This window comes from Phasianus colchicus, chromosome 1 (genome assembly GCF_987193195.1).
Source record: "Phasianus colchicus chromosome 1, bPhaCol1.hap1.1, whole genome shotgun sequence".
Taxonomy (NCBI): Eukaryota; Metazoa; Chordata; class Aves; order Galliformes; family Phasianidae; genus Phasianus; species Phasianus colchicus.
The window spans coordinates 184,433,643-184,445,956 of record NC_143436.1 but is presented as its reverse complement, the minus strand read 5'-3'; the positions used below and the strand labels follow the sequence as shown (position 1 = coordinate 184,445,956).

The following is a 12,314-nucleotide window of genomic DNA, read 5'->3' as shown; positions in this document are numbered from 1 at the left end:
GAATTTAAGTAAAGTTCAGCTTTTCTATCATCATTTCTTCTAAACCCTTCTTCTGAAGCAAATCCAGTTGTGTAACTCTTGAATGTTCTCTGAATCAGTGAGTGACAATCCTGCCCATGATACAGGGTTGGAATTATCTGATCTTTAAGGTCCTTTCCAACCCAAGCCATTCTATGATTCCACGATTCTGTGATGCTATGGTGCTGTAACTCTATGATCAAGTGAATGTGATATTGCCATTTGATTAGAAACACATTTATCTGAAGTGGGGGAACAAATTGAAGTTTGAATCTGTACTTAAACAAATTTCTATAGAAAAATGTCAGAGTGAGAAACTCAAAGCAATATCCTTCAGGATACTTAAGTTCAGATAATTAAGTTCAATTCACAATTATGCTTCAGAGAAAGAGAAGAGGTTAACCTGGCATGGATTTCATACATCCCAGCAGAGTGTAGTCATTGAAGAAAATAAATAATTTATACAGAAATGAAGGCAATCACTGACTTATTGGTAAAGTACTATTCAGAGCTTTTAACTAATAAATAACTATTTTAACTAATAAATAACTATTTAATACAAGTCAGTTATCCATTCTCAATGATGTTGAGCAACAATGCTTCAAAATGTCCTCTGTATATCCAAAAATGTTATTCTTCAAGGAACTTACTGCCATGCCCATATTCAGGTCACGACAATGAAATGAATGACCGTGGTTTTAGACGTAGCAAGAGTCAGTACAATCATTCCGTTTCTTAGCTGCTGTGTGCTTCTTGTGGGTATGTGCAGATTGTGCTGTTCACTGAGCTACTCACTGTAAATCCCTAGAAATCTGTATAAACATGATGTATTATGTCTTATCTGTACTTTTAATCTGTATAACAGAATACTGTCCCTTTCTCTACAAACAGACATAGCTGTGTAAGCTTTACCTCAGCTTTTGTGAATAACTGAAAGCAAAGATGGAAGATGTTGGGTTAGTAGTTTTCCAGGTCTCCTAATGGGCTGTTACCATATATCCATTATTACCATAGACAGAGTTTTACCACACATAGGTATTCTCCAAACAGGCTTAGGTGTACACACATATACTTAAAAAATTGCTCAGTGCTGCTCAAGAGCAAAATAAAGCTGCAACTTTTTTTCAACAGGAGCTGCCTTCCCAGGGGTGGTAAAATAAAATACAGCATAAATGAGATAAAGACTTGTGCTTGTCATATCCAGAAGCTGTAAACATAATGTTTGCAGGTTCTTCAAGTAGGTGTTATCTAAAATGGAATTAAAATTTAACTAATTGCCTTTGTAACTTAGGTGAAATTTTGTAACTTCTCAGCAAAAATTTAGAAAATTATAATTTACTGGGCTTCGAAATAAATATTATTACTCTTTTTTTCCCCAGTCTGGATGATGAAGAAATGTATCCTTGTCAGGAAAAGTACCAGGTACATTAAAATGTCAAAAAGTGATGCAATCTGAAATCCAGATAAGAATATCTAATACAAGGAAGAGAGATGTGGTGGTATTGATTGTGAACACAAATAAACAGGGCTTAATCTTTTCTATATTGTGCAGAATAGCTTCTACTCACTTCTCATATGTCACAAGCAAGTTTACTAACAAGTTCATTTCTTACTGAAATATTAAAAATGTTAAAATAATATAATAGAGTCTCTGGGCAAAGTATTCAACTGTAGTTAAAGATACTTTGCTTATATTGGCAAAAAAAGTGTATCTCATTGCTTAGCTCTACCCCTTCGTTAAATTGCATACATCTCATTCTCAGTTGTTCCAATAGAAATGTTTGCAGGATAACATTGTGTGACTGAAAAGATTAAATGACCAGGATTAAAATAATGTAAAATTTCTGAATTTAGATTATTTCAGTGCTTGATGTGTAGAATTGTTCCAAGAAGATGTATGAGTACAGTAGGGATGAGAAAAAGAAGCACAGGTCAGAATTTCTTTAACAAGTATATTGTGGAACTGATCATAGAATCATAAAATCATAGAATGATATAATCATCAAGGTTGGAAAAGACCTCTAAGATTATGCAGTCCAACCATCAACCCAACAGCACCATACCCACTAAACCATGTCCTTCAGTGCCATATATACATGTTTCTTGAACACCTCCAGGGACAGTGACTCAATCACCTCCCTGGGCACACCATTCCATCAGCTGATCACTCAGAGAATAATTTTTTTCTAATATCCAGCCCAAACCAGCACAACTTGAGGCCATTTCCTCCAATATTATCACTAGTCATGTGGCAGAAGAGACTGATCCCCACCTCACCACAACCTCCTTTCAGGTAGTTGCAAGGAGCGATAAGTCTCCCCCAAGCCTCCTCTTCTCCAGATTGAACAGTCCCAGTTCCCTCAGCTGCTCCCCATAAGATTTGTCTTCCAGACCCTTCAGAGCTTTACTGCCCTTCTTTGGACACGCTCCAGGTCCTCGATGTCTTTCCTGTAATGATGGTCCCAAAACTGACTCAGCACTTGAGATGTGGCCATGCCAGTGCCAAATACAAAGGGATGATCACCTCCCTGGCTCATGCTGGCTGCCCTATTCCTGTTACAAGCCAGAATACCATTGGCCTTGGTCACCTCGAAACACTGCTGTTTCATGTTCAGCCAGCTGTTGATTAGCACCCCAATATCCATTTCTGCCTTAGTGTACTAATTAACAGAAAATCTATCAATAAATTTTAACCAAATGCATTCAACTCACCCAAGGTGTAGTATTTTATGTTGGGCTCCAGTGTTGGACTTGACAGATCTTTCATATTTGCATCAACCAAGTTCTGGGCTCTGGACGCGTGCCAAAATGCCATAAACCTTGCTATGAATGATGCTGCAAAAATTGCTAACATACCAAAATCAAGCATATTCCATAATTCAAAAAGATATTCCTTTGGACCTTGAGACCAAATTTCTTTACATTCAGACCATATCATGCCTAGTAAAACAGAACAGAAAAAGCAGTGTATTCTTTTAATTTCATGTTCATTTTATATGATATTTTATTATGTACAGGGTATGTCCTTTGTTGCAGTCACATCAAAACCATTTTGATCTTTGGGAGCTTCAATAGAAACTAAAATCTTTGAACCTGTTCACTCATATACACGTCAGTACTTTCTCCTCATGTGCGTACTAATAATAATCTTTCATACTGCTTTTGCCTATTCTACTCCAAAAACTTTCAAATAAAAGAATGGGAAATGAGTTGTCCATCTGTTACGAACACAGAAGGAGACTGAAAGGGCAGAAATGCTCTGGCATGATCATATAACCGTAGCAGAACTAGTAGCAGAACTCACATAGTCTCATTTGCAGAGGATCCTGTGTGTTAAATGAGCATGCAGCTAAGAATCTTACCTAATTTGTGAACAGGGAAGGTATCTGATTCCTAATATTAATTATTAAATAATAACTCTAAACATTAAATCTGGGAATATAGTATCATTTATGGCATCCTTTTTATTGAGCAAATCCTTCCCTTTTTCAAGAAAAACTAATTTCCAGAATTCTTGAAAGTGAAAATAAGAAAACAAAACTTTTCATATTTCCTTTTTCATATAATATTAATTACAGTAAATAAATTAAATGCTTTATCTGTATGCACTGAATTAATTTTTCATAAGTCTACACCTACTTCTGCAGGACCTACTTCTGCATGACAGAAATAAAATAAATAGATTAAATTCAAAAACTATACATTCAAACTGGAAAAATACAGTTTATTCTCAAATTATCAAATTTAAACATTTATATTTACAGAATATTTGGAAACCTAAAGTGTTATATTATCTCTGCAAAACACAGTTATACTCATTTATACAGCTGTCTGATGAAATAATTAACAATTGTCAATGTCTTTTAAGGTTATATGAATCAGTTGATGTAAAAAAAAGCTTCAATTTCAATCACAGATAGTGCTCATAAAGCCACAAACATTTAATTGTCTAAGTTCATGAATAGAAGCAGATTTTGTTCATTTTGAAAGTAACTCTCCCATACTACTCAATTAATAACCAGAACCTAGATCCTTAAAACATCTGTGCAACTAAACCTCACTGGAATCATAGAATGATAGAATGGCTTGGATTGGAAGTTGCTGAGATTGTACTTGATCACATCACCTATGTCATTGATAAAGATGTTAAAGAGTACCAGTCCAAGACCTAATTTGTCACTGGCCTCAACCTGGACACAGAGTCACTGATAATAGCCCTATGGCTGTGATATTCTAGCCAATTCCTTAACCGCCAAATAGTCCCCCCTTCAAATCCATATCTCCCCAGTGCGGAGATAACGATGGAGGATATGGTGGAGGACCATATCAAAGGCCTTCCATAAATCCAGGTAGAATACATCGGTTGTCCTCCCTTTGTCCACCAATGCCATCACTCTACCACAGAGGACCAGTAGATCGGTCAGGCGTGACCTTCCCTTGGTGACTTCTTGCTGGCTGTCATGGATTACCTACTCATCTCTCATGTGCCTCAACATCTGTTACAGGACAATCTGATCTATCATCTTCCCAGGCACAGAGGTGAAGCTCATCAGCTTGTAGTTCCCCGGGTCCTCCTTCCTCCCTTTCTTATAAATGGGAGTGATTAAATAAATTTAATTAGACAGCTAAGATATTTTTGAGACTCTGCTTAGCTTTTTCTGTTAAATAGTACTATATCACAGAAGTAAATGGGTTATCACAGAATACTTTTCACAGCACACACTTCATTCCTACGCTGGATGGAAGAAGTCTACCACTGGATACTGTGAAGTCTGTACTCTGATTCTCATTAGTTAATAATGCATTAAGCTCTATGTAGTATTAATTCTGAGGAAATACTTGCAACATGAGAGAATATTAGCAGAAATGGAGAAGTGGACACAACAATCTTGGTCCAAAAATGTGGAAATCTTTCCCCATGGAAGCTGACACAGTGTGATTCAAAAAAACCAACAGAAAACCGGTAGCTGATTTCCTTAGCTATTCATAAAACTGCATTTATTCATATCAGAGATACAGTTTTTGCTTAAGTCCTTTACCTGAATATTTGTGATTAACAAGGCACATGTAAAGGCCTACTGATATCTAGTAAAAAACATGAGGCCAGTGTGGAAATGCAACCATCTGAGTAAATTCACTTTGTTCAATCTTTTATATTAATCCTTAATAGCAAAGGATTAATTTGAGTCTAGCTTCAGTGAAATCACAGCAAGACAAATTTAAGGAATAATTAATCTTTACCTATTACCCAGGAAATAATTAACATCTCCATCCATGAGAAACATGATGTTTCCATTCTAAATAGCTGTTTAACATTGCCTGTAGTTTCGTTGGGCCGGAGCTTGGTGCCATCAAATCTGTCAGCTGCATTCATGACAAGCAGACCAAGAAAAATGGTGAAAGAAGCTGCATGGGCTACAAACTTCATAAATGGTCCACGCATTATCCTTCCCAGCTGTAACAGAGGTTATAAAACAAAAAGATATTGCACTGCTTTTTTCCAAAATAAGAAAAATGAATAAAAAGAACAGGAACACAGAGAAATATATGTGTTTCAATAACACAAAGGAACAAAGATTTGGAAAGAAATTGTAGTATAATGCTACACTGACAACCACATTTAAAATTTTCTCCTTATTTGCTATCTCCAGAGGAATAATTTCATTACTCACTTTCACCATATATGTGTTTCTAGATCAGTGTTTTGAAATGATTCTATAATTCTTTTGGGGCATCTTTTTGTCAATTGTAGGTAATCAAGAGAAGTATTTATTATAGTTGTTAAATATATTTCAAATTTACATTCCAGTGATATTTATGAGGTAGCAAAGAAAATGGGATTTTGACACTTACTAAAAGCATTGAATTATCACCAGGAGCACATTATGACTAAAAATTCTGTTTCCTAACTTTCATGATGCACGGTTTGGCAGTTATTTTGCAGTTTTTTTCAACTTACTCCCCTTTTAAAAAATGTCACTAGGCCTCAAGAGGGTACGTTTATAGTTGTGTATTGTCTTTATTTCCTTCCCGACTCCTTTGATGGAAACATTCTCGACTCTCAATGTCTAAGCACTACTGCATAACAGTGTAGTGCAACATTAAAAAACCTAAAAGTTCCATACAAACTTATGCAAGGCTGAACTTTTAGTGGTTATTTACTAGAGGAGATGTCTTGAAAGTGCCTGTATAAATAGCAAAAGTCTTAGCTAGTTCACTTAGCTGGCAACAGTAAGAAAATACTCTTTTAGCCTTCTGACAAAAATCTCATGGTAAGAACTGAATAAGTATCACGGATCCCAGACAAAATATATCACTATCTGTGGTCAGGAAAAGGGAGAAGAAGGCAGAAAGTTGAATTATCATCTTAAGCATCTTTGCTACACTTTTTCAATAGCAAAAACAGAATATTTTTGATTTTACAATCAGCTTTCACAGAAAGAAAGAATAAGGATGCAATGGTAAGGTCTCAATCACATTAAAAAAGTAGACACATATAAAGAAGATACTCTTGAAGGAATACTGTCAAGATTAGCAGGCACAAAATTCTATATTTCTCCTTTATATGTTATTTTGCAAATCCATTCCTTTCATTATGTTTCTCATTAAAAAAAAAAAAAAAATCTTTTTTTAAAATTTATTAAATATTTTTTAGCCTAATGAAATGATCTTCAACAACCAATTGTTTTGTGTTGCCCAACAAAGAGAGAAGGTGTTTGTCATGGGAAAAGATTCTATTTCAAGCTATCAAGGAACAGCTGTGAACAACAAAGAATAAAGCAGAGTTGGAAAATGATAAAGTACCTTGACAGTGTCCTTTTAAATGTATTAAATTTGTGTTTACAAATGAAGATGGATTAGGAGACAGATGCCAGAGAGAGTCACAGCCAGAGAAGAAAGAAAAAAAAATATTGAAGGAACTAATATTAATACAACTCTTTATCAAAATCCATTAAATTTAAAAGATTGGACCTCTAGCCCCTCACCCCTTTCAAAAGAGATATAAAAGTATTTTTACAATAGATAGCAAAAAACTTCCTGGAGGTAGGACTGACTACAAATGAAGAGATTAGACAAAACCTGGCAGTTATTATGATGTTCCCACATGGCACTTTTTAAATTTGCAGTCTTCTTAAGGAGAACATATAGGTCAGGATATAGAAATAAGGAATAAGAAAACCAAATATAAAGACACAGCATAATCTTTCAGGATACTGAAATTTTTCTATAAACTAAACTCCCTGTTTAAAGCTCTTCCACTGAGGGTTTGACATAATACATTGTTTGCCACTGCAAAGACCAAGGGCATGGTCTCATTCTGAAACTGAAGTGCTTTTGCAGGTTTCTGATTCTTTGTGCTACGGTCTTTGTTTTGGAGGATGTTTTATACAATGGTTCAGGTTTCAGTTGCTGTGTGTGAAGTCAGGAGTTGTAGTCAATGTTCCTCATGGGTCTCTTCCAACTCAGGACACTTTAAGATACTATGATTCTAGGACAAGATATGGAACAGTTACACCGTGGTTCCTTCTACCCTCTGTATAGGGGTAATCTGAAATTGCTGAGGACTGGAGTCAGTGATTCACATTGTTTCCCCTATATCTGAAGAAACAATGATAAACACGACTTTATGAAGCATGGCATTATTATAGAGAAGATAAAATAGGACTCTGGATAGTACATGTTTCACAAAGGAAAAGAAGCCTGGTAACAAAATGGGATAATGCAAATGCTTTTTAAGTGGAGCAATTTCCCAGCTCCTCATGTAATAGACATTAAAATTCAATTTCTTTTGCCCTACCACACTGTAAAAGAATTATGGGTATAACTCTCAGAATGTACTTAGAGAAATAAATAGGGGCTGATTAAGTTATGGTCTGAAATCCCAACCCCGAGGATTGGAAATAGTTAAAGAAGATTGTATGTCAAATTCAGATCCCTATCTTGGCCAGAGGCTGAAGAAATTATGCATTAATTCATAACATTAAAAATATAAATTGCATTATTAATTATAACTGAAGTGCTTGGACATTATAAAGATTCTCAGATAAACCTGAAAATAATTTTTAGTCCTTCAAAATGTCATGCTATTAAATAGTATATGAGAAGTTTGGGGTTAATTATCTCTGTAGTTATACTGAATTACCCGTGGAAAAGCAGAGTAAATAGTTCAAAAAACTTTGAGGAGCCTCCAAGTGCATCACCAGTTGAAACTCAACTAAGCGACAATCTTTACTCTTTCCAGGATCTGGCACTCATGAATTTCTGCCAAATTAACAGGAATCTGACCACAGATTTTTCTGAATATTTTTTTTTCCTGATGTGAAACTCTCAATTCAGTATTTGTGGCCCAAGTTCAAATTGTCAATTTTTTTCCTAAACAGGAAATTGTTTATCTGTACAAATAAACAGGTTGAGATGCAAATGTTACAAAGACAAAGGCTGACTCTATTTTTAGCTTTCTTAGAGCCATTGCATGAGAACTTAAAAGAAATGTGTCAGAAAAATTCCAACGCCAGCTGTTATTTTCACTGTCTTCTCTCTCTCCTATCACTGTGCCCTATATGGCCAAATGATGAAAGGTCAATTTATCTCAGTAGGAGGAGAAAAAGTAGTTTTAAATTCCATCAGATCATACACAGAATGGAGTTCTTCTATTGATATAGATAATGTTCTGTATTGGAACAAATCTATACTGAACTTAAAAAGCAAACATTTTTTGTCTTCTAAAAACCAAAGAATCCAATTTTGAAGTATGAGTGAAGCACAAGAAAAATAAATCACAACTGGTAAAAAAGTATTCTGTATTTTACATTTTCAGAATATAATGAAACAAAACCAATTTTTGAACATGTACATGGATGACAGCAGATTATTAAAAAGCAACAAACGAAGTGAAACTTAAAGGATATTGTCCCTTGCAACTTGACATTAAAAAGCTATTCTGAAATAGCTTTTATTGAATGTATGATAGTTCAAAATGGCTTGAAGATCCAATAAATCACTGAAAAGGGGAAATGACAAATAGATAAGTCACTGTTATGGTTCAAAAACAATTACTAAAGTATGTTGAATTTCAAGGTGAATTTTAAGTCCAAAGAGCTCACAAAAATCCTACTCACTATATAGGAAAGTGAAAATGACACTACTGATTTTTATTGTCCAGACTGAAAGAAATGAAAAACATGGCAAAACAAAAACGTTTTCCCATCATAGAAAAAATGAAAGGGGAAACAAACAAAAAAAAAACAACAAAAAAAAAGCAAATACTTGAGTCTTCAATCGACCTTTCTTTCCCCTGCATCATCTGCACACTGCATTTGGCCTGTTAAAATAATGGATGAATGTCATTCTGTGCCCTGTAAGATCCATTTGTTCCTTCTAATATGCTCTCAGAGGAAAACTTCAATCAGTGTCCATTTGCAATGGACAGCAACTGAAGTAGAGTTTCAGAATAACTTCTGGAGAGGTCAGAGACCGTAACCCGTCTCCAGCAGAAAGGCCTTCCACAGTATATGCAACATTCAAGCATATAATAGTAGTGGCATCCAAATCCAAACAACGTGTTATAAATGGATACAGGGGAGGCTGAGCAGCTGCTTTAAGAAATTCATGGCATATATTGAGTATTAGCATCATCTTGAGAAGCCAACATCATTCACCTTGACTTCTAGAAAATCAATGACAATAATTTCTGACATTCATGTTTTGGTGACTTTTACCTATTAATTTTTAATCATCAAAAATAAAATTGCTCTTGAGTTAATATGAGTCAACCCACAGCTTAAGCTTAGTCTAGCTCTGTGTCAATGAAAAAAGAAGATCCTCAGTATTTGACTTCTAATACAACAAATGAATACAATAAATGAAGAATATCTTGACCCATTGTTTATAAATTACAGTTTTTACAAGACATTTCTTTCTCTGTCATGTTTACTTAACTTAATATACATTGTATTTAACACACACGGTTGCCTAACATAGCTGCAATTCTCAGAACATGCAACTCTGAAGCCATTACAGAATTAATTCAGTTTTGAAATAACAGATTTGTCATGCACTATTTGAGCATGAAAGTAGCTTATAGTCTTGTTTCAACATTGCCAGTCAGGAACCTACACGCGGATGACACACATATTAATAAAAGGTCATTACAAGATTCTACCAACTGACCTTACTGCAAGGGGCAATCCAGTAAGCCATTGAAAGGAATGGCAGTCCTACTGCAACGGCAAGAACAACCAGAAACTTCACCGCCATAGTCTGCTGCCGTAAACCTGACAGGTTCTCATACCAGATGGAGAGAAGTTGTTGCTGGCAGTTTGGATGTGCTACAAACTATAATAAAGAAAAGGAGCACAGCAAAAGTATTTTATTATCAAAATGATTTTTATTAAAATAGCAGCTATATCAAATGCGTTAAGACTGTGGGAATAGCAAAAGAATCAACAAATATGCGAAGGAGCACTAACAAGGCTACAAGAGAAAGGTTTTTTATGAGTACAGTCTTCCAGCACGCAGGCACATCACTATCATCAACAGTAGATGCATTAACCCTAAAACAGTTTAATTTTATTGGCACTGTGTTCTACTACAAGCTATTAATTTCCACTTCAGTGCAATTATCCATCATCTATCTGTGCAAACTCCACTTGTTCCCAACTTTCATGTTGGTACTTCAGAAATTTCAGAACAAAGTCTTTTGTTCTGCAAATGATGGTATAGTCTTTGGTCATAAAAGAAAAAAATGTGCCATATCTTCACATGCTAAGGTGGAAAATATCACTTTTTTAGCTGATATAAGAATATATGAGTCATTTTGGCAGGACACTGGATAAAGGCTATTTGTAACTTGGTTATGAAATCCTCTGGGCAAGCACTGAAAAACTGAGAAGTCTGACTGGTAATCTTCTGTTCTGTTAAAACTTCTAAAAAAAGTGTAAGAAGGATCTCACAAAGGTAGTATTAAAGTTAGGCTCTTCTGCACATTAGATTTTAAGTCTCAATTTGGAAATACAGTTAGAAGTTTAACTCAATCCAGTATTTCTTCTACAATAAATTCCATTATTTGAAGTATGACTGCTTGAAGGTGCAAGAACTGTCTTTATACATAGCAGGCTAGGGAATGTGCCTGCAGGTGTCCAGCTGAAGACAGAACTTCCACTGAAGGCAAGATACAGACTCAAACACCATAAAGGACCCAGTCAGTGTTGTATCTGCCCTTTGCAAGTTGCAAGCTCTTTTTAGTGAGTTTTCCTTTCCAAATGTTTTGTATGTTCACATTCATTTGCTAGTAGGTGCTCTTTAGATAAAATGGTTTTCTTCTCCTTTGCATGAACACAGTAAATACTGCTACAAATGTTCAATGTTTGTCCCAGTGATATGAGTTCAACTTCTGCTAAAAATTTGCAAGTCTTCCCATACAAACTAGGTCTGTGAGTCCATGCTAGATTTTCACACATCCTGATTCCCTTTTTATATATTTTAAATAAGAAATAGTTTATTTTCGCTGTGTTGACCAGATCTATTTCACTATGCAGGAAAAGTTACTAAGGGTCTTGCTGCTCTGAGAGAAGACAGCCCTGCTTTAGGGTAACCTGCTTTCAAAATGCATTCCTGAGCCAACGCCTTGTGTTCCTAATTTCTACAAATCACATATACATAACTTCTGGTTTACATAAACATCGTCTGAAACTTTACAACCTGTATTATCCAAAAGAAGCTCCTGGATAATTTTAGAGCCTTCATGCAGCCAATAACTCAGCCAGATCCTACTCAACTGAGCATATTTCAAGTGCAGATCACAGTCTTAAACGGGCAGTAGAAAGTAAGCCAAAACAGATATTATAATTTGTATTTTTGACTGCCTGGAGTCCAGTGTTCTTCAGAAGCAAAAACCACTGCACTGTTTCTCTTACATCATGTCTCTGATCACCATGGAGAAAAATACACATTTTCTGTGACTCAGTTTCAATAAATTTTTTCACCTCTCTGAGTATACATTTCCAGGCTTCAAAATGAGTGCATATTTTTTTCTCTTACTGTTATTTCTTTTAGACTGAAAGTAAAAGCAAGTAAATATCTAAACATTTTGCATATAGCTTGACATTTTCTCAGAATGATAAGATTTCATACTCACTTTGACCAGCATCCACCCTGCATACCTGCTACTTTATATTACAGTTGTGTGGGGCAAAGATTATTTTGTTTGTAAAATGCACTGGACAGAAGGGCTAAAGTGTTCATTTAAATATCCTAAAGCTTCCAAAACATAAACACTTAGTAATTCCACATTTAAA

At 35.2% G+C, this 12,314-nt stretch overlaps 1 protein-coding gene across 2 annotated transcripts in view; it reads right to left on the bottom strand.

Annotated features, from left to right (window-relative positions):
• TRPC6 (transient receptor potential cation channel subfamily C member 6) overlaps positions 1-12,314 on the bottom strand; it is a 94,965-nt gene that overhangs the window by 16,376 nt on the left and 66,275 nt on the right. Inside the window, exons 4-6 of one of the 2 annotated variants that reach the window (XM_031616150.2) lie at positions 10,189-10,353; positions 5,260-5,473; positions 2,731-2,958 (exon numbers count right to left, since the gene is read on the bottom strand). In XM_031616150.2, coding sequence (XP_031472010.1) covers positions 2,731-2,958; positions 5,260-5,473; positions 10,189-10,353 — 607 coding nt within the window. The remainder of the gene's footprint in view (positions 1-2,730; positions 2,959-5,259; positions 5,474-10,188; positions 10,354-12,314) is intronic. The other variant, XM_090133998.1, reaches the window with a different exon arrangement.